The sequence below is a fragment of the Aythya marila genome (genome assembly GCF_965140915.1).
Source record: "Aythya marila genome assembly, chromosome: 4".
NCBI lineage: Eukaryota > Metazoa > Chordata > Aves > Anseriformes > Anatidae > Aythya > Aythya marila.
The window spans coordinates 16179926-16207302 of NC_139045.1; the positions used below are offsets into that span (position 1 = coordinate 16179926).

The 27377-nt window shown below is 41.0% G+C and overlaps 1 protein-coding gene across 2 annotated transcripts in view; it reads right to left on the reverse strand.

Moving 5' to 3' along the window:
• Positions 1-147: 147 nt before the first annotated feature.
• The window catches only part of WRN (WRN RecQ like helicase), a 40794-nt gene continuing 13564 nt past the window's right edge, over positions 148-27377 (reverse strand). Inside the window, exons 12-34 of one of the 2 annotated variants that reach the window (XM_082759436.1) lie at positions 26789-26856; positions 26298-26406; positions 24573-24641; positions 23984-24066; positions 22971-23077; positions 22092-22279; positions 20812-20989; positions 20031-20212; positions 18675-18776; positions 18273-18365; positions 16824-16965; positions 12640-12810; positions 12447-12541; positions 11115-11187; positions 10874-10947; positions 9249-9324; positions 8853-8965; positions 7835-7949; positions 6544-6657; positions 5310-5472; positions 4040-4254; positions 1960-2095; positions 148-416 (exon numbers count right to left, since the gene is read on the reverse strand). In XM_082759436.1, coding sequence (XP_082615562.1) covers positions 295-416; positions 1960-2095; positions 4040-4254; positions 5310-5472; positions 6544-6657; positions 7835-7949; positions 8853-8965; positions 9249-9324; positions 10874-10947; positions 11115-11187; positions 12447-12541; positions 12640-12810; positions 16824-16965; positions 18273-18365; positions 18675-18776; positions 20031-20212; positions 20812-20989; positions 22092-22279; positions 22971-23077; positions 23984-24066; positions 24573-24641; positions 26298-26406; positions 26789-26856 — 2788 coding nt within the window. In that variant the 3' untranslated portion in view covers positions 148-294. The other variant, XM_082759435.1, reaches the window with a different exon arrangement.

Below are 27377 nucleotides of genomic sequence, written 5' to 3' on the forward strand. Positions count from 1 at the left end.
CCCCGCGCCAACCCCACCCCGGAAGTGGGGCAGCCGCCCGTTGCTATGGCGACGCACGCGCGGTGGCGGCCATTACCGGGCCCCTTCCCCTCCCTTTTTTTTTTTTTCTTCGTATCCCACACGTGACTTTTATTTTTAATCTTTTTTTTTTTTTTTTTTAATAAAGGACTTTCACACAGTGAAAAAAGGCATAGATCCAAGTGCTACATATAAAGTATTGCTCCATATAAAGTCATTTCTGTCACAGTGCATCTACCGTTCGTACACGTACACTTGTTACAGAAAATAAAAGCTTCAGTTAAAGATTCCTTTTCTTGTGTCCACTTTGGGTTTCTTGATCTGGGGCACAGGCACAACAGGGGCTGTTGGGGCTTCAAACCATGCCGGCACCTTCCTCTTACAAGGGGGCTGTGAACAACCCTGCAAAAAAGGAAAAGGTGTTAAAAAAAATTAAAAAGGTTTTTTTTTTTTTTTACATGTCATTCTAACTTACAGTTCTGCACCCCAAACCATGCTATTCAGGAGACATTAACACCTAACCATGGCCCAGGACAGCTTATGTATGTAGCCCTGATGTCCAGAGCCCTTTTCAAGTGTATATTCAACTTTGTCATAAATCAAGTCATGCCATGGAAACGTTAGGCAGGCCCAAGAAAACCACTGGGCCTGGACCAAAGCATGCTGGCACAGCTGTAGAACGTTTATCCTGATCCTCAGGTATTGCCTTTAAACAAAAATCTGTCAAACACACCCAAGACCCTGGGTGCCCCAAATTGGTGATGGATCAGCAGTATCAGCTACCTCCCCTAATGACTGCTTGAGAAAAAGGGGCTGAAAGCCACCAGTGGCACTGTGGGCACCTGCCACTAGCTGTGCAAGGTTCCTTTTCCTCCACAAGAAAGTCATCAGCTCCGCAGAACTCGTGGAGGACAGCGTGAACACGCTGCACTTTGTGACTGCAGGAGGCATCTTGCAGTGATGGGAAAGATGCCACAGCAACATAAAGCATGAATTCCAGTAATAGCTCTCAGCCAAGAGATAAATGTGTTTCTGCTCACCCTTCATTTTTTAAATAATGGAAGGACCAAACTGTTGAGATGTTCATCTCAAGACTGCTGCTGAGCTGCCCTTGGGAAATGCACCAGGAGGACTGATCTACAGCCAGAAGACGGGCTGCTGCAGAGCCTAGAACAAGAGGTGCACGCACAACACCAGAGCTCTCAGCACACACTCAGGTGAAGAATGAAGGGTACACACACCATTACACTGTTCCTGGTTGAGAACAAAGGCAATTTACTCAGAATTGATGTTCCTGAAGCTCTCTGAAGCCATGATCAGGAAACAGAAATAATGTTCTAATATGTTTAGTGCTTCAGATAAGATGCTGCTGTACTGTTACAAATTACCTAACAATTTAGCTCATAGATGGAGATAAACTGACCAGACCACCAACAATGGATTTGTCTGCATCAGGTTGTGTGTTCACATCCACTTTCCAGCCTCAGACCAGAAACTGAGGCAAATTGTACAGCAAGTGGTGCTGCTCAGAGCCATGTGACCTTCCTTTAGAGAAACACCAGTTGTATGATCATAAAGCTTGTTCATATGAACATCAACACAAATCGTCAGTGTGGCCAGAAACCCATCTCATGCACCCTAGTAGAAGAAAGGGAGCCAGATGTCCTCCTGAGGTATTGGGAGCACCTGCCACTAGAGGGCTGGCAAGATCTTCTAGGGAAAAAAATTCCTAAAGCAGACTGCTGCTGTAGAAGTGCATAGGCACATCGGATTCAGGCACATCAAGGGCAACACAAGGAGCATCCAAGTCAAGCATATTAGCAGAAAAAAGTTTGCAGTTCTAGGCACAGGAAAGAACCCAAACAGAAGCCAGGATTTTGGTTTAAGATAATCAACAAAATTACCAAATCTGGACTTTGTTTCTGGCACAAAGCAACCTCACCTTTGGCTGAGAGTCAGAAAACAGTTCCTCCTCCTCAGGATTGAGGGCTGGCTGGTTCCAAGAGGCCAATGCGATGGGCTTCGTGTGGCCTGCTGCACCCCTGTCACCTGGCTGGGTGTCATCTGTGCTCTGTGCCTTGGCATACGATAGGAATGAAGCAGGCTGTTACATGCATTAAAGCAATAACTACATTCAATAGAAAGGCTGGGTCTTTTTTTTTTTTTTTTTTTAAAAAGGGGAAATAAGTTAGCCTGTAATTATAAACAGGAGTTCAACACCTCTGTTGAATGAGATCTGTAACTATTTCTTATCCATTTATCCATTTAACCAAAATAAAACTTGAAAAAGTGAAATGCATTAATTTCAATTATAGGAACTGGAAGTTTTACTTAGGTGTTTTTTTTTTTTTCCCTGTTGTGGTTTGACCAGGACACTTGTAGTGGAAAAGAATTCTTCCTCTGTCCCAGTGGCTCCAAGGACTTCCATTTCAAGTACTGTATTTTCAGATATGTTTTCAAGCAAAGGTGATAGGTGAAAATGGGGTTGAAGGCACAGAAGTATTAACTCCTGATTTCTCTGTAATACCTGTTGGTCACTGGTTGAAAAAGCTAAAGCTTAGATTTTTGCATCAAGTGCACATCTGTCTCCCATTAGCAGTTTTAAAAGCTGTTTGCTACAGTTATTGGAACAAGGATATCGTCTGAACACGGATATCTTCTGTAAGAGAAGGGAATGAAGTCTATTTTGATTAGCATTTAGATTTGCAGTCTACTCATTGGCACAATATTAATTTGATCTCTAATAGCATGTCATTCCTGTTATTAGCTCCAACGGCAACAGAAAATGAAGTATAGTTACAGCTAATGCAAATGGACTGCCAGATCAATTTCAGAGGAAAAAAAGGCTCAGACACTAGTATTTTAGGAACAAAATAGTGCTCAGGAAGGCAAGAAGCAATCAATTCAGCAAAATGGCAAGGCTCCAAAAATTACTTGAGCCCAAGTTAAAGAAGGCATCCCAAAACCCTGTAAGGAACAGACGTGAAATCCTAGTACAGGCAGCAAGAGGATTTACAGTTAGGAATTTCTTTCTACTGTTCCCACCTTGAGCTACTCAGTGGAGGGCAGGTTTTTGTACAAGGTGCTGAGCTGGACTTTCAGAGACTTGTGGAGATGCTGAGAGGCGACCCTAGGGCTGAGAAGGCTTGTCTAGCCTTCCTCAAACTGCAGTAGAGAGCTCTGTATTTCCTTCTCCTAGAGAAAACTCCTCCCAAAGACTCAGACATAGGGCATGACACTTTTCATGTTATCACAGCTACACAGAGGCGCCCATGAAGGGCTGTCAAAAAACTCTGGCAGGTGTTGCCCCTGGCTTTTTCCTGTTTCAGCTCCCCTGGTATCTTTGAGCTTTCTAGACAAACGATCACTCTTCCCACATCACATTGGTCATTGGGTCATTCATTAGAAGCAAGGTGAGAGCAGAACGTAGACTCTGTCTATAAAGGGTCAAGATTACCAATGCCTCTCATACCAGGCAGAAATACGAATTTAGTTTTCTTCCACTGTCCCAGCTACTGAGAAATCCTTTGTTCCTATAGGGAACCTTTTGTATCTACTTTCTGAAGGGCTGAACAGCAGCAGAAAGTGTTCATCCTTATTCTGAGGCCATTATTAAGCTGCACTTGTGGCAGTCTACAGCAGTGGGACCAGGTATCTCATCTTTCCCAGGCTGCACATCCAGTACCTACTACAGCAGATGTGAGCTAAGAGTACCACACAGGAAGAGATCAACTGAAGTGACATTGAGCAGACCACAGCTGGGATGCACAGAGACAGCCCTCTTCCTAGGCCAACACTTTGCAGGAGGAACTTTCTGGTCCTGTCTCAGAGGGGAGCAAGACTCTTATCCAGAGCTCAGGAAAAGGTGAATTGGGAAGATGCAAATGCCAAACACTACTGCAAACAGCAACAAACAGCTTTTGGCCTGCTCCTACAATGGAAAGGGAAACTTTTTTTTAAAAACAAAAAACAAAACAAAACAAAAAAAAAAAACACTGCTTTTGTAGCTTCTTTTACTAACCTTTCTTTCACTCCACAAAGCATCTTCCTTGCTTGCTTGATCTGCTCCTCTTTTTTCCTGCTGCCCATCCGACCATACCAACACCCTTTTGGCACCTGAACCACGCTGAGCCTTATTTCCATTCTCTTTCTCCAATAATGCAATAGCCATCTGGATGAGATACAGTTCAATATTTGCAGGAACAAGTGTTCTAATTGCTTGAATTTTGGTGGTGTCTTGGAAAAAATATAAATATAATTTATTTATTAAAAAAAAAAAAAAAAGAATTGTCCTTTCTCTCATTCATAGTTTTATGTTGTAAAGTATCAGTTTTCCCTCATTAAAGCACAAACAGATTAAGGCATGGAAAGCCCTAGAAGAAGTGAAACTTAATCCATAGGTTTGTATCATAAGAAACCAGAATGAGGGGGAGATTTATCCCATGACCTCACATTTGCACAAACTTACCACCCTCAAATTTAGTCTAAAATGTTATAATCAGCCTGCTTCTAACCTGCATCTCCTATCAACTATTTTCTCTTGAGAGGAAGGCTGTTTTAACTCAGGCCTCCCATCTTCTGTTATACTGGAATGGACAAGTTGCAGAGCAGTAGGTTTAAAAAAGCAAGAAGAGAGTCTGCCTGGGCCTGTAACTGCTGCTGAAAGGATATGATCACCCACAATAGGACAGGAGTCACAAAGCTAGAAAGTCAGAAAGTTCAGCCAGCTTAACAAGTTCAGCTCTGAGGGCAAGGCTGAACTTTAAGTCCCCCACGAGCAGAGCCACAAGTACGTGGCTGTCTTGAGCCCCTGAATTAGCCAACAGCACCAGCTCACGGCGCTGTGATTTTCCAGCATTATCCTCATAAATTAGCATAATCTTGGAGACTTTTCCCCAAGGAAATTCTACTACTCTTATTCAGCATATTGTTCACAGATGCCATTGCTCATGGGAAGACACCACCAGGCTGATTTCTTTCAGCTTGCCTGACTTCCACTTGAGTAAGTACACATTTAAGAGCAGTGCCTGGGTCTTTTCCAGAGCAATACAAATCCTTCCACTATGCTGTGAAGTTATATCCTCTTCTGATATTTAATGAGGCCTGACTGCCCTATTTTGAAACACAACCTTGGAAGGAAAACAACAACTGTCATTGCCATGCTCTGCTTTGTCATGGGTCTTCCAAAAAAGTGATAGATGCTAGTGAAAGGAGTACCAGAGTTGTGATATTTTGCATTCTCTAGTACACCACTGCCGTGAGAAGCTTCAGATGAGGGCTGTAATGCTCACCTGAGTCAATAGGAGGATTATGGATAACATCAGAAATGATCTTTTTAACTTCAGGAGTCAAACCTGCTCGCTCCAGGTTGACAGGATAGCCAGCTTTCATCGCCTGGAGCAGGTGAGTGCCAATCTCAGAAAGAGGAAGAGATCTGGTCTCACTTATAGTCCTCTAAGGAAACAAAGGCAGAAGGAATTAAGGTGGCGGAAGCATTCTGAAATATAACTGAAAGCTCAAAGCCTGGCAATATCCCATGTCCAAAAAGCAACAGGGGAACTGTCACATAGCTGTGCAACAACCCCTCACCCCACAAGCACTTTATCACTTCTAATGCTTCCCTCATTTCTTTTCCATCTGCAAAAAGCATTTTTCTCTCAAGGCTGCTACCTCTTAGCTTGAGTGCAATGTCTTACCTTGTATGTCAGATGAGGAGAGGCCCTAGTCAGCAAGGGTGCCGTGTGGCCACCTTGAAGGCTCACTGCAGCCTGCTTTATAGCTCATGTTCCTGTGTCACGACTCACTACCACCCTCTTCCCACCCTGTGGCAGCTGAATCCCAGAAAGTTCTACTACAAGGGAAGTGGAGGCTTTTGCCTCATAGTTAAGCATCAACCCAGCTCCAACTTCATGAGGTGGTACTCTGATAAAGCTTCACACATCTCCTGTTCAGTAGCTAGGATGCACTTGACCTTCCAGTAATCCATATGATTTACAATATCAGAGCAGAACATGTTTAACAGCACCAAGACAAATTCCCTCTTGTTTTTCAAATATGTTGAATGAATTCTCTTAAGAGATTTGCAAAGAGAAACATCTCGCATTTACTCCACCTAAACTTGCACTTTTCAATGACAGAATTGAAACTGGTTACTTGTCTTCCTTGAAAGAACAGGTTTCATGTGTCTACTGATTTCTCCCCTCAGACAATACAGACACTGAGTATACAATCATGAGGATTGGTGGATAAGGAGCATCAAGTTACCCATTAAGAATTATACAACTGCTTCTTGTTAATTAGTCCTTAGGCACACTTTAAGCTGGTGACTACCCTTTCCAGCAGGCTACCTGATCAGGAAGTTCTTTTTTTTTCTTCTCACAGTATTAAGGGCAAAGATACAGAACTAGGTGGAACTAAAACCTAGCAGAGGATTTAAGAGAAAACATTTGCAAAATCCTTACCACAACAAAATATCCCCACCACTAGTTCTCAAAAAGGAAGAGACCTCCACAGGGAGAAACTTACCACGGAGAGATTTTTTTCTTGGAACAAGACATATGTGACGTGTTCTGAGGGAGAAAGGGCTCTAGCATGCTTCCGGTGAGATGCCTCTTTCTGATCTGTAGGGAACGCGTCCGTCTGAGTAAGATGAAGAGGAGTAAAAGGATTATATCTCAGTAACAACCAATGAATCACCCTGCCATTTTCTGAAGAATAACTCTGTTATTTCTTCAGAATTTCATCTCTGAGCAGGTTGGTTTTGACCCCAATTCCATGTTCCACAAAAAGAAAGCAGAGAGGGAATCAGGATGGACACCCACATACTCCATCTTAATAAAAAGCATGGAACTGGTCAAGAGACATGCAAAAAAGCCCCCAAAAAGCGTCCAGATCAACATAAAGCTTCTTAGTTCTTACGACATATTTAAAACTATTCCATCAGAACAAACTACAGTATTCTGTCTGCTGTTTTGTATAGGAAGTTTCTCCATTTATTTTAAATTTTTGCTTATCACAGATTTCATGAAAAACAGGAATGCTTGCAGTCCCCATACCCAATAGTTTGCTGTTGAGGAAAAAGATGAGTTGGTGTTTAGTGTACTAAGGAGTTATCTCATGCATCACAGAGAAGCAGTATTACTGCTCTACCTGCTTTCTAGACATTTAAATCCCCGTACCTGTGGATTTACAGGGAAATTCAACCCCCCCCAAAGTTAAACAGCTGCACAGCTCCTCCAGTCCTGTGCTCCACAGCCCCTTCCTAGTGGAGTCTCTTGCCATTGCAAGGGCAAGAGCAATGAGGAGCCACTTTACAGAAAATCTCAGAAGTAAAACCAACTATGAAAACAGAGCAGAGAATTCATGAAAGCCAGAAGGCTTCTTATCTCTGTCAGTCTCCTAAGGAGAAATTTACAGAAGCAAACTTGAGTCCTGCCCTCAGAGTCTACTGAAGCAATAAACTGGTGAGGGAACATTTCCTAAACCTTTGGACTCCAGCCCAAAAATCGTTAAACTAGCTGCAAGCTCTCAGTAATACGGCACTGGTTGGATATTCAGCCCTGCTAGGTGGGTGGTCTTTACAAGTACACCCTGGACTTTCAAGATGACTACACTTATCATCCAGATCCTCACGTTATCACCACATAGGACGTTCAGATGTAGAAGGCCTATTTGCAAACAAGGCTAACAGTTTGGCTGCTCTGTTTGGATGGGAAAGCTGTGACAAGGACAAACCCTGAAGGAGAAATCTGACAGCTGCAGACCAAATTGTCTTTTAGTGCTCTTGCATGGTAGGAGATGCTTTAGTAAATCATACCTGCAAACCATTCGCTTGGCAGAAGTCCTTAATTTCAGCCAGGAGAGGGACCAACATGGTTGATTTTGCTTCAGATACACCTTCAATCCTCTTCACATTCTCAACAGTTGTAGGCCTGGTTCAGGATGAATAATAAAAGCCATGGAACCATCCTATGTTGATGCTTTGAAACATTAAGTGCCTGAATGATATGTGCTAGAGCTGCAGCTCTAATAATCACTACTTAAAAATATTTTTACTGCACTATCATCTCTGGAACTAATTCGTTTCACTGTTTGCACTTCTGTATCTTGAAGCTTGACCACAGCAAAAATTTCAGGTTTGCTGCCTAATACCTCAGAGGATGTTAGCTACATCTGTTATTTATTTGCTTTTACCTCCTAAAAATATATAAGCCTAGAGATGCGTGGAAGAGCATATCCCTTCCAAACAGTTTACCTAATGCTTTTTAGCAGCTGGGGAGGGCTCTTCAGATGCATTAAACACCGAGCTGCCCCACAATACCCTCTCTTGCAATGAAGAAAGTGTTTTTCTTTCTTTTCCTTTCAGTAGTCAAGAGCAACACAAAATTTTGGTTCTTCTTTTGTGCTACAGAGCTACCTGTGCAAAGTAAGGGACAGCTCCTGACCTGAATACTCTTGTAACCCTTACCAGGTACGAACACAGCAGAATGATTAAAACACACTGGAGAGCAGTTGGACAAGTAACAATCAGACAACATGCACCTTTCCCTCCATGACCGTCAAGCTGACAGAAGGCTTAGTTACAGAGACATATGCAAAGTTGGCTTTTTTTTTTTTTTTTTTTAAATAAGAACTATCATGAAGAGAAGAGTTTAACATTAATGGCTATTTAACTTATACCTGTAAGTGTTTTACAAGGGTATTATGATAAAGTCCTCAGGAAAAATGCTGCTCATTTACCAATGAGGCAAACTCCCAAAAGCAGAAAGAGAAATTGTGATTTGGCTTGCAATTGTTTTTTGAGTTTATCTAAAAGGCGTGCATGCTGGCTTTACCTTATTCGGGCCATCTCCACCAGGATCTTGTTGGTTGCCAAGACAGCTGGCGGAACTGCCTTCTCATTAGCCACCTTCTGTCTAGCAGTCAACAGCTTGCCATACAGAGCAGTCTGTGAAGAAGAGAGACAAATTCTCAGAAAGAAGCTTGTGATCAGGCATGTAGGAATAGTTCAAATACGAGAGGTAAAATTAAAGCTTCCCTCATCTTTCCACTAATACAGAAAAAGCCTACAATCCATTAACAATCTTCATACTGAAAATTCTCTTTCAGGGCTCCTTTTCAAGACATTTTTGTACTATTACAAGCTGCCCAAGCCAGTTACTTCAATTCAGCGGGACTGTGCTCTTCAGGCTGATAGCAATTCACAGATATCCTCTCTTCCAAAGACTTACCTGTAGTTCTTTTTCTGGAGATGAAACAGGTTCTCGGGACTTCAAAGGAGATCTCACAGGTGAGTGTTCTGGGAAACTAAAAGAAAGATAACGAAGTGAGCAGTCAGACCTTGTGTTCTATTAATTTATTCATGAACTTTGCATGTTGGGCTGTAAGAGAGCAGCAGCCTGACTTTTTTTTGGCCTGCCCTTTGACAGCACAGTCAGACTGTGGCCCAGCTCCTCAAGCTAGCAGGTGCACTGATAAAGGACTTGAGCTAATTTGGGCAGAATTAGCAGTACCCCAAGGCCAAATTTAACGGAATTCCTCAGCGGCTAGTCCTATAACTTAAAAATAATCTTTTGCTGCACAAAAATCAAATAGTGAGCAAGCTACCTATGTCCCGACCTGCACCTGGGTTTCTGTATTATTAGCAAAAGTGTATTCTTACAGTCCATTCATAACATTGTTCTGACCACATCCCATCAAAATAACTTGAATTTCTACCCACGCCCAGTAATATTGATCTTTGCTAGAAAGAGCTAATAACTTTAAAAGCATCAGTGACAAGCTCACAGCTGCCATACTGTAAGCAAAATAAGCTACTGTTACTACTAGGTATGTCTGTGTAGAGAGCAGCATCACAGCTAGCAGACTCGTGTTTGGGGAATATTACCTCCAATTAGACTGCCATCATTGCAGTGCAGTATCTGCAAGTAGACAAACTAGAACAAGAGTGTCTTTTCCTTGCTTTGCTAAGCAAAGTGCAAAATAACCTGTTTTAGTTTGTAGCTGTCCCTAGAAAACTTTTCTCCATGTGGCTACAGTGGCAGTTTCTCAGCGTAAATGACATCTGGCTCTCCCATTTTCTGCCAGCATCAGGCTGCTCGTCTGAAAGAACGGAACTGCTCCAAAATGCAAGTTCAGTGTGACCTGAAGCGCTACACAATCCTCAAGAACAAATTACTTTGTCTGCCCTTTGCAAAAGCTTGTTTTATTCTTTAACCTCACAAAGCCTCAACTTGATCTCAGAAGAGAATAAAAGGGCAGAAACCTAAACCTATATGCTCGCTCACAATGACTGCACAGGGCACATGTTCCGTTCTGCCAGTTTTAAGACAGTGCCACAACTTGTCATGTTTTAGCTTAATTGCATTTAATTGAAACCAATTATTCTCAGTTTGTCTAAATCACAATTTAAAATCAATTACAGTTTCAACCACCACGTAGAAAATACTGACTGAAAATAAATGGCCACAGTAAAAGTATCTAATATAAAGCTGCAATCACTCCATTTTAATTAACATTTTTCTATTTTTCTTGCTATTGGATTTGAAGTAAAACCAGTTAAAGTTTACATTTCACAGTTAATAAAACTTGCTTTGCCTATGACACACTAGAAGTATTTAAGCTTAACACATCTTGACAAATTCTGCAAAGCTTGTTACATGTTGCAGCTCAATGTTTTGAAACAATGACATTTTTAAAGTCTTGTTTGTTTGTTTTTAAATACTAGTTACTTGCAGTCAAAACATTTTGATGGTCACTTCAAAGCAGTGTACTGGTTTTAAGGATTGTATCACCAACAATACTTCTATTATGTAGTCAGAACTTCATAATTCTGTTTTAGTTTAGAATAGTGTACCTGCTAAGCACAGTATTCCTTCTTGGGGACATTCCATCTTTTTTCTCATATGAAAACATTTCATACAAAGACATCTATAAAACACAGAAGAAGAAGACAGACAAATGCTAATTTAACAGTATTTCAAATGAAGTTGCTGTAAGCAGCAAAGTGTACATTTGCGATGCCATGACACACTTGCAAGGTTTTTAATACGAACAAGGATGGCTAAAAACACAAGAGGAGTTGTACCCATACTGACCTGCTTGCCTGGTGACTGCTTTGTTCCTTTTGTGCTTTGGGAGACCTGCGCCGATGCCACAGGTGAAGATTTACTGTTGTAATAAAAAAAAAGAATTCTATCTTACTCAAATCAGACTGAATTGTTTGTATGCTGCCATTTGAAAAAAGTTATTATTTTGCTATGCAAACTGAATGGAACTTTGTACAGCTAAATTTTTTGATAAATCACACTTCCTTATCATTATTAAAGGTATTAGAAACTTCATTTCCAGGGAAACACCAAGGACCTCAAAGCCTGCGCAAAATACTAAAACTTTAATGTGGAGCAAGAATCTTGTCTTACAGAAGAGACAAGGATTTCTGATGGCAGAAATCAAAGTTCTGTGACAATGCTGTCTTGATAGAAAGATTCAATTTTAAAAATCCCATTTCTGGAGAAAACATACAAGTATCAACTTTCTGGTTTGCACTAAGCATATACTTTTAGCCACTTCTTACTGTTTATGAACAAACAAGTGCTTTTATTCTTCTAAAAGACCTATAGACTAGCTAAAAAGTCACAATAGAAAATTAGAGAAGGCAAAAGAAAACTGGCACTTTGACAATGTGTCACTTAAAAGTAAATCAATCAGGTAATTACAATCTAGACATCTGAAGACGTGTCCAAAGGCCAACACTGAAGAGCTTCATTCTAACAGTATTTGTTGTCACAGCAAAGCCTCCGCTGCCTTCAGTTCTTTACCTTTCACTTCAAAGAGAGTTGGCCTAAATTCATATTTAAGAAGACCAACAAAATGAGTTATACTTCACAGTGAAGTGGAAGATCACAAGCAAAACTTCACATGCCATTTTCATGAAGCCATACGCTCCGATGGCAAATCGGCTGACCACCACTGACAACACACAGCGCTTTTGCAGATATACTCACCAAGATTTTTGAAAGTTAAAATTTCAGAAAATATACAAAGTCAGACAAACCCTTACACATTTACGTTGAAGCAATTCTTACCTAGGCTAAGAATGTGAAGCAGAAAAGCTAACTTTTATGAAAATGTAGGTCAAGTGCAAAACAGAGAAAAAACTCTTAGCTGCTCTAGTTAAAGACTCATGGTATAACTCATCAGCATTAAAAAGAAGGTAAATCTTGGCAGATTTTCCTCTGATGTTTCTTATCTTCACCTGATTTACTGACTTTAAAATATTATGTTACTGCGTATGGGAAAAGGTTTGGTTGCAAAGTCTTATGCAGCAATTTCCTGTCAAACTTGCCATCCTGAGAAACAGGCTTCAGAGACCAGTCTGATGTTAAAATAATGTAAGGTGCTCAAGAGGACATGCATACTGTAAGTACCTTTTGGGAGGTCTTTGTAGGTTTAAGTCTTCATTGGACTGTAACAGAAGACTTGGATTTGAGGTAGATCCAGATTTCAAAAGCCAATTTCTTCCCTGTAAGAAACAAACAAACAAACAAAAAAAAAAAACCATATGGCTTAGCTATAGATTACTCAAAAGTCTTTGATGGGTAGTCTCACACCAAGAAGTACCTTCTGGGTAAGCCCACACGTGGTCATATACTTGTTATGCCCAGAGACTTCTTTGAGGAATCCTTCCATTATCAACTGTTGGCAGAGTGACTTCCACCAGTTTTCTGTCCAGTCCTTCCCACTACCGTACAGAGGATGCTTTCGGTACCTCTCTGGCAGACGCTGGGAACTCTGAAATTGAGAGAACTGGTCAGGCTTCTCCAGCCTTTGTGAAAGGAAGTTTCCAATATACCCAGTGAGATATATCCTGAGATATGACGGTGTCTCCAAGAACATACCTTCACAGAAGAACTTCCCTGTGAAGTCACAAGCCAAAAACATTTATTCAAGTTTATATAACACTCCCCACAGTAACCACATTTACAACAGCTCCTATTGCCTTGTCCATCTTGCTTGAAGAGCGTTCTCACCTTTGCTAACCTAACCCACTTCTGTACTGTGAAAAAGATCACAACCAGTGAGCTCATTTTGAAGCAAGCCCCCAGACAGAACTACACTGAGGTTATAACACTATTAAAATATCTCCACTTCTGCACATAGAGGAAGTTACAGGAACAACCCAGCCACTCAAGGCACCAAAGAAAAAAAAAACATCAGTGCAGTTTGTATTTAATCTGTTCAGGGCAATCTCAGATCCATTTAATACATCACTATGTTTGAATATCTAAGAATTGAGTTTGAGTAGAAGCTATTACCTGTATTTTTAATTTAAAAACTTAAAGAAAAAGCAAATAGGTCAACAAAAAAAAAATAAAAGCCTGTTTAAATCCCAGGATGTGACGAGGGTGAAGAGCCCGCAACAAGCTGACTACAGGTAACTGCTCTATGGCTCCTCCTCTACTTCAGCTCCCTGTTGTAATGTTTTGGCCTTTACTTCAAGGATTTTTTTGTTTTGACAAAGTTGCCTATTTCCTCATCCCTTACTAGTGGTCCACACTGGGGGGAAAAAAGCCAATGAGGTCCTCTGTAATAGGTTCTCATCCCATGATCTCAAAGACCCAAACAGACTGCAGAGGGCTTAAAGCCCCTTTCAGAGGAAGGGAAACTCTGACAGTCTGAAAAGCTGAGAACATTTCTGAAAGAGGGAAGTAACAGAGGATCAAGTGATAGCAGGTCAAAGAGTCTCAAAGAAGTTTTGCTGAGTGTCTCCTCCCCTAGGGAGGAATACATGGTCTACAGAACTACATTTTTTGGGTTACACAAATATATTTACACTAAACATATGCTCTAGTGTATACAAAGACTCGAATATTTGCATACATTACATAGCATGCTATTTCTAACACACATAAGATTTAAAAACGTATGCTATAAGTAAGTGTATTGTGATATGCAAGATGACAACGTTATAATCTCAGACAACAGGGGACAGTGGTGTGGAGGTTTGCCTTCTGCATTTACAGGACTCATTCTTGTAGGCTTTCCAAATGCCTGTTGGCACTTTTTCTGGAATCATCTTTGTGTTAGCTGCCATACAAACACAGGTCTCCTACCCTCAAGAGCCCATTTTGCTTTACAAAGGAGAACAGAACAGGCTGATGCAGAGGAGCAGAGAAAGACAAATACGAGATGCAGGAAAGGCTGTGGTTAGAACAGGAAGGCCTGCTGAGCTTACTAACATCTCCAGGGACCACAGGGAAGAGCACTCTTGAGAATTTCAGGCAGCCAGAGAGCTCCTGTCCAGCACATGCAGGAGTGGACCAGCAGGAAGAAGGGCTAGTGGCACCCCTTTGGCAGCAGGGCATGGGAACTACGTGGAAGAGAGACTCACCTCACTGCTGCATGGGACCAGGGCACTAAGCCCTGACTGAACTCAAGGGAGTCACCTCCTCCGCAGGCAGAAAAAGCCAAGTCCTGCATCCTCGTGTCTAGACAGCCCTCATTCAACTCATAACAAGCATTATTTTAAAGCTGGAAACGTTCCTTTCAGTTATGCCAGCTACATTAATTACTCCAATGGCTGCATGTTTTCAGAACGGAGTTTTGACTTTAAGAGCAAGTTAACAATAGAAATTTCTATAAAAGGAATAAGATGCAGAACAATAAACGTTTTTCCATATTTGGGACAAATGTCATAGTGTTCTGGCTTCTGACAAGTCAGTCCTACGCCACACTTGCAATTTTAACTACTTAGAAATTACTAAATGTTAGAGTTACTACTAAAAGCCATTTGCAATGAGTCATGAAGCCTATTAATAACAATAAAATCATTGCTGACGTAATTATAAATTCCTGGTCACTGATAAATGATGCACATTTTAAATATCACATTCTTCTTGGTTTAGAATGTTAGTATAATATTTCTATTAATGTATTTCTAGTTCAAGGTTTCCCATGGGGAAACCTTGTTCAGTCTGACTCAGCTTTCAAATATTAAGTGAAACTTGGCCTCCCCTGTGGTCCACCTGAAGTCTGTTGGAGGTCACCTGGACTTATTTGGTGGACAAAGATACCACTAACTTGTAACAAAAAAAAAAAAAAAAAAACAACAAACACAAACAACAAAAAAACATATCAATTCTCCAGAAGCTATGTGATCTCTTAAAATAATACACCCATCATCTTCAGACAGATCTGTTTAACTTATGGTGGCACTGAGAGAATATTTCATACATTTCTTCTAGAGGTCAAACTGAGGCAATAGAGCAAAGAAAAACACTTAAAAAATGTATATAAGCCCAGAAAAAATGTATTCTTGTAAGCAATAAGAAGTTATTCCATATTTGCAGTGCTGATTTGGCATAAGCGTCAATTCTGCCAGTAATGTCTAATAATTTAAAGTTGCTTGGATTGTTAAAGTCTGTGTTATGACTAACATATATATTATGTTTTTATATATATATACATATAACCAAAAGGGTTGTTAGACATTGGAACAGGCTGCCCAGGGAAGTGGTGGAGTCACCATCCCTGGAGGTCTTTAAAAGACGTTTAGATGTAGAGCTTGGGGATATGGTTTAGTGGGGACTGTTAGCATTACGTCAGAGGTTGGACTCGATGATCTTGAGGTCTCTTCCAACCTAGAAATTCTGTGATATATGTGTATGTGTATGTATGTATATATATATATATATATATATATATATACACACATATATATATATACATACATATATATATATAAATATATATATATAAATATAATAAATATAAATATATAAATATATATATATATATATATATATATATATATATATATATATATAACCACTATAAATGGTTAACAATGTATTTTTATCCTAGCCACACTTACGTGACAATTACTTATATTAAAAAAGCTGCTGTGACATCATTCCCTGAGTGTTATCAGGTACTGCAGGTGATTTTTTTCTGGGCTGTAAACATTTGAAGTGATTTTGTTCTTATGCCCATGTTTCATGTCTGGTGCATTCTTCCCCAGTATTTTAAAAGCATTGCATGTGAAGATATTCATAGATAATTTATACTTATACTCCTCTAATATGCTACTTCCTGTTTCACTGCTGCAAGTCAGTCAGCAGTACAAAGCCAGAACACAAGCCAGCGCGTGCTTTATTCAAACATAAACCAACAGATTACCAAGCAGAGACCTGTTTGGTCTAACTCTGAAGAGGTTACTCCTTCCAGGACAACAGAAGGGATGATTCTCCACAGAAAAGCCACTTAAGTGTCTCTGCAAAGACATTAAACTCACCATAAAGAGCATAAGGGCTGAAGACTTACAGGAAGAGCTTCAGAACCTCTGCCAATGTTTGGGTTAATAGTCAACTGCCAATAACCTACTCCAAGTAATCCACAAAACACAGGACAGCTCTGTCCAGTGCAAGTAACACACTGTTTCTAAGCTAAGCTCTTGGGCCATATGAGGGTGCACGTTATACCTTTTAGAAAAAGAGCCAAGACAGCAAGAGCTTGGAGACAGCAGCCGTTCCTTCGTTGTAGCTGCACAAGAGCAAAGTACAACATGCTTAGGAGGTTTGCAGCTTTTTTATTCCTGTTGCATTTAAAGGCTACATGGGAAGTGGTGCTGGACAGCTTCAGGAAATTTATCCTACCTCTCTCCAGTTATCTATCTACTGTAAGAAAAAGGTACTAAAAATATAAATGTGCATCAATGTGATGTTTGGTGTATCAATAAATGGTCTGGACACCTTAATGGCCCCTCTGCTCTCAGAGCACACACCATGATTGTTAATATCACTTACAGATCCTCGTAGAAACAAAATGGGAACTTTAGTTCCAAACTTCTCTTCCAGGGCGCACACTGCAGACAGCAGCTGATAGGCCTGCTGTCCAAAGTCCTGTAAGCCTCCTTCTGAGTCACTGGAGGTCATAAGACGGGAGGTTCTGAAAGGCACAAGGGAAATATACATATATACATATACAAACCAAGTCCTCCCTCCTTACTTCCAAAGATCATTTAGCAAGTGGTAACCAAATAAAACACACACCTCAGTTTACGTTTATGTGAGCAACTAAAGATGCCTTTAAGCATAAAGAACTAAGATTGAAAGTGCGAGATGAAGCCAAAACCAAGATCACACACAGTTAACCCAATTGCATGTCCAAACACTAAACAGTTCTTCATGGTACTTGCTGCAACAGAACAGTGTCATCTCAGCAATCTTCCAAATTCAGTGTTTAAATATTTGGACTGTCTTTGGCATCAGACTTTGTTTAGTTGCATCTAATAGCCAAGAGATTTTTTTCCTCTCCCCAGTAAACACACACAAAATGGAAACAACTGAAGGAAACAGCAACTCTATTTTTTTTTCTATGGCTTGTTACTGCATGTGTTACTGACTGGAAAAAAAAATATTGGCACAAATCACTACAAAAAATGGAGAAGGACAATGTTCTATATTCCAAATAATTTCAGTTATGTAACAAATTCACTGTGTTACTGGTTAGTCCAAAACTGGTTAGTTTTGGCAGGGCTCAGACAAAACTTTCTTAATCCTAGAGCATATAGGAAGTGTAAGCGAGCTTGTAACTTTTTTTTTGCCAGGAGCAACACACTGTAACATCTCATCTCTGATCATAAAGGACTATGCTATCAGTAAGAACAAGGAATCACTTATTACAGCTTCAGGGAAAGCGAGCATGTATACACACACCACAGCTGGAGGAAAGTGTTTCTGCTCATAGCTGTGTGACTACTGACTCCTGACCCCCTGGCTTCCCTTCAGCACATCCGAGATTATTACCAGCACCAGAAAGAACGTGTGTCAGCACACACTGTTAAGAGGAGAGCAGCTCCCTTAACACTCTGGCCATTTAACCTTAGACACATGGCACCACATCCCGCTTTCAAGGCGTTTCTTTTGGGATTAATTACTCAACAGGACTTACAAAGTGATGAACCACTGTGTATTTCACAGCCTGAGAAAGTTGCTTTAAACCACTTGGGGAACTGTGGCCACAGTTTATTTACAGGCTTTCCCACAGCATAACTTATTGCTTATAACCTGCCTCACAGCTTCTTCAATTATTGAGTAGCAAGTTAGGGACAGCTGTTCAAACAAAGATAAGCTTCAGGCTGAACATCTGCAAAACCAAATGCATAAAAAGTCAATTCTTTCAGGTAATTTACCTTGTAAGTCAGCCTGAGAGAACATAACCTCTTGTATCAGTCTTAAGGGAAGAACGCTTACCTGCACCTGCAGTTATCACAGCAGTCATCCGTGCCCATGATGCCGGAGGAGACCTTTCGGAGCTGTTTGTCTTCAAAATGAGACAGAATGATTCTACCCAAGGGAAAGTAGGGAATTAAATAAAAGAACAAGAATTTACATTAAATTCATCGCAGAAAACAGAGCTGAAATCAGCATCATTAATTAATTCACTGGGGAGCCAATTACTTGGCCCTGATTCCTCTAAAGAAAAGGAATTTCTTTTCCTTGAGAAGTAAATAAGCAACACTTGATACATCTGTATAAATACGCCAAAGGCTGTACTTCTTGATATTGAAGAGGCCTCATGGCCACAGTTTACCCTTGTGACCGAGTCACAATGACTGAAGCTATACAAAACATGCAATGAAGTGCAGTACTCACTTCCTCCTGCAGCTATTCGAGGTAAGGTACTTCTCCATTTTTTCCAACATCTTCAGTTTGTACAATCGGAACTTTTCACTGCGTATATCAGTTAGAAGATGTCTGTCGGTCAAAATAAAAAGTGAAGAACCGTAAGTATTGACAACTACCCCCCTGTGCCATACCAACAATGAAGTATCACAGACTGTCTCAGCCAGGTTCACTGGAAACAGCTGGAGAAAATATCCTCCTGAAGCCAGACCCGAGCTACCCGCCTGTTTCTCTATAATCTGGATCCTTACAGCATGGGGCACAGTCAGAACACCACGCTCATGCTTTTCTACAAGGACAATTATTCTAAACTGGGCAGAAGGAGAGACTGAGCTTCTTATAGCACCACAAACTACTAAGCTTCAGAAATCCATGTTGAAAGCCACAGAGCAGGGAGGAAGAGGCAGAGGGCAATTTCACTCAGCCTCTCATTTTCCAGATAAGATCTGTTAAGTTCTGATTGATGCAATTGATGCTACTGCCAGATTAGAAGCCATGCTAGTATATTAGCCACCTTCCTTTTAAGGGATTCTGTGGCAGTATGCTAGGGCACATCTACCTAATGCCTAAAGTAATAGCCTTTACAATAGTCACTGGAAGCATCCAACTGAAAAAAAAATAGCATGGGAGTACTTTATAGGCATATGGAGAACTCACTCTGCCCATGCTCTGAGCTGCTGCATGAGCCAAACCTGAGTTACCACCTGCACCATGCTCTCTGTCACACAAGGCATGGAAAACAAACCAGTACTGCAGGCGTTGGGCTTCACATTAATGCAGCAACACCACTTCCAGCTCAACTTGGGAAGAGGCAAGCTTCTGCCTGCCTGGAAAAGAAAGAACAGAGAAGTACATGGCTTCACAGCCTGGCAGTCTGGTCACACAAGTTCCAAAGACTGAGCTAAGACATTTCTGCAATCCTACACTGCCTAACAACATCAACAAGAGACCTCTACTATCAGGATTTCCTGAGAGAGAGGAGAGAAGGAAAAAATTCTACAGCTCCCAAACTCCTAACGGGCACTGGGAGGTCTATAAACAAAGCAGAGGATTTACAGAACAAGTGACCAAGTTTCATCACTGTCTGCCTTGCAATACATCTTCAGGAAGCAGAACGGGAACAAGGACACTCAATAGACAAGTATGGTAATGTTAACATTATCTAGAATAAATACAACATACTTAGTATCCAGTACTGAGTGTATGCAGAAAAATACTTGGAATTATGCTAACAAGTTCATGATGATTTCAACTAAACCCCTCCTGCTTCTTTCTTTGGATACTTTTTGGCTATCTATGCCGAAGCAGCTGTCTTCAGTCACTTACCTGTTAAAAGTCAAGTCTGCTGCAGCCCACAAGACATGACAAGAAGCAGGAAGCCCATCGCGACCAGCTCTCCCAATTTCTTGATAATAGGATTCCATTTCCTTAGGGGCACCGTAATGAATAACCATCCGGATATCTGCTTTATTGATGCCCATTCCGAACGCCACTGTAGCCACAACACACTACAAAACAGGAGCCACACAGCATACGTTTTGAAAAGAACATCAAAAATATGTTTGGGTTGCTACTAGTGCTTGCACTGTTGGTGAAAACTTCTTGCCATGACTCAAAATTCAGCCTAAAATACAACGGCTTCAAATTCTCATTTGACTTCTACTTCACTGGTAACAAGGAGCCTGATCTGGGTCACAGCATGAGCACTGGATTACAGTCGTGAGTAATGCTACATGATGGCAAATGCCTGAGTGTTTTCAGGTAGTTATCCTCAAACTGGTGACAAAACTTGTCCTGAAGAACAACAGAAGCCCCAGGATAGCTCTCTGCCTGCTCAGCTACAGGATGAAAGCAGCTCACAGGATGTTGGAGGACATTGTTCCAGTTACCACCAGCTTCCTTACATGCTATGCATTTTAAGAGATTTACTAGAGGAATTCGAAACATAAGCCAGGAAACATACTGCTGGCAGCACAGGCCAGCAATTTCTTGCCCAGAACAGAGAATATACAAAGTAAATTGGAAACAATGATCTTCCCAAATTCTTTCCCCTACTGGAAACCCTGCAATTATAAATAAGAAAACACAGACTTAGTTTCCTAGGTACCTGAATTTCATCCCGCATGAACTGGTGGTGGGTCTCTCTCCTTTTCTGAATTCCCATTCCAGCATGGTACGCGCCACAGGGCACATTCAGTTTAGTCAGCTCAGACACAACTTTTTCTGTGGTCTTTTTTGAAGGGCAGTAGATGATGGTAGGGCCTTCAAACTCATACTCAGAACTGCTAAAAGTAGTAGCAACATGTTAAAATGCAGAACAGATGAAGTGACCCTTCGGCAAAAACTCCGCTTGACCCTAATTGAAAAAGCAACACAGCTTTCTGCAGCAACTCATCATCTTGGATATTTAAACAGATCAGATAATATGTTATGCAGAGATAATACCACAATTAGCATGAAATGTCATCGCTACATACAGAAGTACCATAGATTAAAGCCAGCTTAGCATCTTCCCACGGAGCTATTGAATCAAATATATTTGTGCTCCTAGGTTGCTTGCACACAGCTTTCAGTGCTTGAGACTGATCTCCAGACTTCACAGCATGTGAAGAGCTCTTTGCAAAGCAAGAAAAAGGAGGCATTTCGCCCCTTTTACAAAAAGGTAGTGCTTGTTTACAAGTTGTCTGTCCTTTGGAAAAGCAGACTTGGCAGTCTTGTGTCTTGCAAAACACAGATTATTTTGGTCCATGCTGGAGAAGTAGCAGCATAAGGCCTCCCAGTTCCCTGAAAGTCATCTGGAAACAAACTTTTACAGATGACACTTAAAAGGTCTACGTTTATATAATAGCATACAAATGAGCTATGAGATTTATTTATATTGCTGTAGAGTCACACACTGTAGCTTGTGACAAGGAGATGAAAGTGGCAGGAAACCCACTCTTGTGGGTATACTGGTGGGTCTGCTAACAGAAAAGGACTGCTAGATCAGCCTTCTCAGAAAAAAATACCACAAAAAAAATATTTTAGATTAGTTATCAACCCACGCTATCGTTTAGGAAGGAACCCACCAGCTAATACATCACTCTCAGTCAAATCGCTGGAGTGCTGGCAGGTCTCCTGAGCACAAAACGATCCTGAAAACCCTACAGTGAACAACATGCAAACAGTGGGATACCACAATTCTTTGCCTCAAAACCTTTTTTAAACTAGGGAAGGAAGATAAAGGGCAGGGGGGAGAACATGATGAATGACTAGGGAGAGAGTCCAGGCACCTCTTCACCAGATCATTTGAAGACTGGTGACAGTTTTTAGTACACCCTACTGATACCTTGGTATTTAATACTTTAATATCTGACAGAACAACACAAAACAGGCTTAAATCCTTACCTTCCTTTCCTAGTAAGGAATTGCTTCAAATCCCTAATCACATTTCCACTCTGTCGTCCAACTTCTAAGTACAGGTTCGGTCTGTCAAAGCTTGTACATGTGACCAGGGGATTCTTCAGATTCAGGCAATTCACTATGTCCTCTCTAATCGAGGGACTTGCAGTGGCGGTTAAAGCAACAATGGGAACCTGAAATAAAAAGACAGCAAAAGTCCAATACCTCTCAGTGATTTAAGATCACAAGTCAAAACTGATTAGCATGTAAACAGGCACTTTAATCTCATTATGCTCACTGGATCAGCTCAGCTATTTGGAAAACAGTTAATATTTCGCCTCCTGGAGCTCTGGTCTGCACTGTTAAGGAGGGTAGACATTGACAGAACATTTAATGTACAGAATCTTCTTAATTCCTATCTTTAGTTGCATCTCTGTGAGTCTGCAGCAATTTTCTGATGTGATTGGCTAAGGTTAGGGAACACATAGGGAAAATTTTCAAGAATAGGATCTGAAGTTCAGGTCTAAGTTTTGAAGTTTATCCAATAAATGCTTTTGGAACGCATTTGGAAGTTTTAACTGTTTGTCCTTGCAAGTAAACCAGGAGCTTAGGATCAACACCTTTCAGCACACAGGGATCCAACAAAAGTAATTATTTTTCAGAAGTTTTGGCAGTCCAGGTTCAGAATATCCTCTATTTAAAGATTTGGAAAAAAGATCAAAACCACAACGAAGTTCACTCACTAGCAAGGACTTGCACAAGCTCCCAAAAACAGCACGGTAAGCACTCCCAAAGAGTAACATAAAGTGATAAAATGTCAAGCTATTGTGTGAAATTAAGTTGTATCCTCTTACACTGGAAATCAAACACCTCTGAAAACCTTACCATTGGCAGAGTCTTCTTTAGTGAGCCTAAGGTTCTGAAGGAATTTCTGAAGTCGTGGCCCCATTCAGAAATGCAGTGAGCTTCATCAACAGCTATAAGGGCAATACCTGGTGGGGACAGAACCACAGCATGGATGCAATACTTACATGGCAAATAAACCACCATTTTTATATAGGCTTTTTTTTGGTACAAATTAGATGAAACAGCTCTAACAGATCCTCGCCCCCCCCCTTCCACTTCTCCTTCCTTATCCAAGCTTCAAATCTCCAACACATCACCTACAAAGGGTCAAATTTGTAAACTATTACTGATGGTTATGCCCTTTTTCCCCCCCCCCCCCCCCTTTCCAAACTGCCTTACTACTTGTCAAAAATACTGTTTACAGACATCACCAGTTTCCTGGATTGTAAAACAAAGCCTGAGAATCTCAGGACTGTATTGAGGAACCAAATATAAGTTCAGAAAAATACCAGATGAGAAGTGTTAAAAGACGTGCCTGGAAAATACCCTTGCCATTTCTAAATCAAAAAACTCCTTTACTTGAGTCCAGATACGGCATTCTAATCGACACGTTCAAAGTGCCCTGGTGTCAGAGAGGCCAAGCATAAGCGTAAGCTTCCCAGAACTCCAGACATTCAGATTGTTCACCATCTTCCTGAACAGTATTACTTGTCTGCAGGTCTACAAACTCAGTTCCCTAAACAAAGACTTTTTTTTTCTGTGTTATCTACCTAGGATTTACACTGTTATGATGATGCACGAGCTGCAACATTCTGTTCGACAGAACTTACCAAGATGCAATAGTGTTTCAAAACAGAATTTTATTGCTGTATTTTGAGAAAATCTGACAAGTTAAGATACTATAATGGATCTTCTGACACTGCCTGTTGGCAGCCAATACACTAGCCTCCAAGCTCACTAGTGGTGAGAAACAGGCATGAAGTTGTCACACCATTAAAAAAGTTAATCATGAAATGAAGCTGCCTGCCCCCTCAACCTTACCCCCAACTTACCAATAGTTTGGTCAAGATCCTGAAGTAGGTCCAAATTCCCTGAGCAGAACTCGGGTGTCATGTATATGACTCTGTATTGACCCCTGCAACACCAAGAAAATACTCGGTCACAGGAGACCCCCCAGACAACCCAACCAACCAAAATGAAATCGTGGCTATCTAGATGTAAATGAGAACACGGACAGACTTCTGAGTGGGCAACAGAAGGAAGGAAATGAAGATAGTGTAAAGCATTCCAGATCAGTAGGAAAACAAAGCAGTAAACAGTGCGACAGGAGAGAGATTTACCAGCCTTCAGGGCTGGAAAGGGCTGCTGTGTTGACTCTGCGACAAATACAGGTTTAAGACCTGTGATTCCCGTACAAACCACAGCACAAAGCTGAATCAATAACCCCCCTCTCCAGGCAGAGGGCACAGGAGGGTGGCTCTATGCCTCCCAAACGCTCATTGTGGGTAAACGTAAGCACTATTACTGACTGCAGGTTCAAGGCCTGAGCCAGGACTGAGAGTTTGTAAGATGACAAATTCACCTCTCTCAAATACAGATGCATTAGGGCCTGCAGTCCCAAACAGCATAAACAGGACTTACGCTTTGATGCCATCTCTGACGTTTTTCGACTGAGCCGAACCAAGCAAGCATGCTGGAATCCCTGACATGCTGCAGCAAAAAAGCACAGTCACATATCGATTTACTCATGAACACTTCCCACCTCAGTTTTCAGCCTATGCCAGCGCTTGGTAAAGGAAGCTCAAGCTGTGGGGTCAGAGACTACTTTCTTCCAAGGCCCTTTATGGGAAAAGCCTTTCAGAAAACAGCAATCAGTCACTACAGTCACTATTCCTGACACCCACATCCTTATCCATTCCCTGTCCAGTTGTCCCCTCTAGACACAGAATTCATTAGTGCAATCAGATCAAAATCATTTGCTTTCACATGAGTTAAGTTCCCTAATAAAGCATCCAAAAGAACAAAATACAGCAGGTACGTTTTCTCATTACCTTATGCAGTTCATAAGACTTAGATAAAAGCTTGCTAGCTGCTAATTTTTTGCCCCACCCTAGGCTACTGGTGCTACATCTGCTAGTTTTCAATCAGGTGGCTGCTTTTTAGTGTTTAATACAATAATGATGCTTTAGTGTTTAATACAATAATGATATATTTGAGCTTTTCCAGGACAATGCAACTTATCTCCTTAACTTGGTGATGTGCTGCATTTTAATACAGCAGTATGTTTTGATAGCTTTTCCCCCCCCTCTCATTCTTCATTCCCTGGTAGAACTGCACCCAGACTGACAGCCAAATCACTGAATTGCATTAGGCTGCAGAAATTCACTCTCTTCAGCCTTCAAAAAATCAATGACCTACTGAGAAGGTAGTGAATAAACGCTTTACACTGAGGAAAACAGTACAAAAGCCAAAGAAGTGGCTGAATACATATAGACACCCTGCTGATTAATACTTGGTCCAGAAGCTGGCTATACAGCCAGCTGAGGCTCTCCAGCTATTCATTTGCACAAAGCCAGAATTTGCCGCAGAAAATACCACATGTAATTGATGTTCCTTTCTTCAAAATCTTCATATCCCCTCTGTCACAAAAGACATGCCCTTTCTAAGCGTGACAAGGCAGGAATGAACTAGATAACTCAGCGTGATTCCAACAGACTCTCCCAGGCAGTAGCTAAAATAAAGGTATCAACAGTGAATAGCTGTTATAACAGCAAATAAGTACAAAAAGCAGGTATTAAAATCAAAGATTTTGCCCACACCTATAACTGTTCATGTAAGAGTGACTCAGTGTTGCCTACTTAAAAGGTCTGTGGCAGGATTTAAAAGTGAAGACAACAGGTGTTAGACCTATCTCACCATCCATCTTAGAAATCTATGTCATAACCTTGATCTGAATGGCCTTCATCTTCCAGCTCTGTATTGTTCAGCTCTTACTGTTTGGACCCAAAGGAAGCCCTGTGAAATTCTGACAGAGCTCTCATGGGCTCAGACAATATGTGAAGTTCCTCCATTCATTTGTTCTGCATAAACAGAGCCTCTGAATCCAGAAATAATTGAGAAGGATCTACCTTCAGAAACCACCCACCAGCACAGGTCCTTTGCAAATTCAGCCTCCAAATCCTGTAGTCACCAAATCCAGTGATCTTTAGATCCCTGAATTAATTTAGTTTACATGCATTCCTGGAGAAACGTACGTTTTACAGCTGAAACACAAACAGCTTGCTGTACAAAGCTGCAGCCTTAAACACTGAGAAATGCCACGAGCAGAATCCACGGGTTTCCACAGAAAATACAGCAATTACTTACGTCAGCTGCAGTACCTGGTCTTCCATCAAGGAAATAAGAGGACAGATGACGATTCCAGTACATCCAGTGTAAACAGGAGGGAACTGGTAGCACAAACTTTTCCCATATCCTTGAAGAAAAAAGAAAAACACAGGCAGAAGTGAAACAACGCATAGCTATGTTTTATAGCAGTATAGAAAGTATAAAACAACTCTAACACCTTCCTGAGCCCTAAAAATGAAGCTGATGTTTGTCCCCCTAGCAGACAAACAAAGATGCAAGATATATATTATTGGCATCCATTCAATGTCCCTCTCTACTTCAAGGCCAGCGGGGAAAAAAAATAGACAACTACAAGCAGCCAGCATAGCTGGCCAAGGTTTGCAGTCTCACACAAGTCCTGGGCACTCTGCTCCTAAGAGCCACATGGACAGTCCCCAAGTTCCAATGTCCTATTCTCCCCTAAAAGAAAAAGATTTCTCACTGCTTTTTAGGACACAGAAGTAACTTACCAGTTGCCATTACAACAAGATTATCTCTTTTGTCTTCTAAAACAGAACTGATCACTTTCCACTGGACCCTTTGAATTAATGGAAGAAGAATATTTTACTTTTGCCACCACACATTACATTACATGTAAATTGTGTTGAAGAAACCCTTTTAGCTGCCTGATAGTTTCCTCTTTGCATGCTGCAACCAGTGTTTATTCTACTGCAGGTGGTTCCACCAGTGTTACAATGGGGATCTCTAATAAGACTTGGACAATCAGCATTAGAGACAGACAGAAACCCATCCCTCCTTAACTAGAACCGCACAAAGATAAACTTCCTTAGTATGTTTATCATACAGAGAACAACATCTGTGCAAGCTTACAGTGTTTGTTCTTTGAAATACCTGAGCTAGACCTGGTACAAAAACATTTGATCACTAGAGGTTTGCCAACAGCATAGTCAAGAAACTCATCCCCTATTGTGAAAGTACAGTGCTGCAGTTAGCATTCCATGAGCTTGGTTTGATATTTCACTGTGGCAAACACTGCTTTTCCTAGGAATTTTGCACAGGTCCAAGTTTGATAATGGTTCTTAAATTAGTAATAAAAGC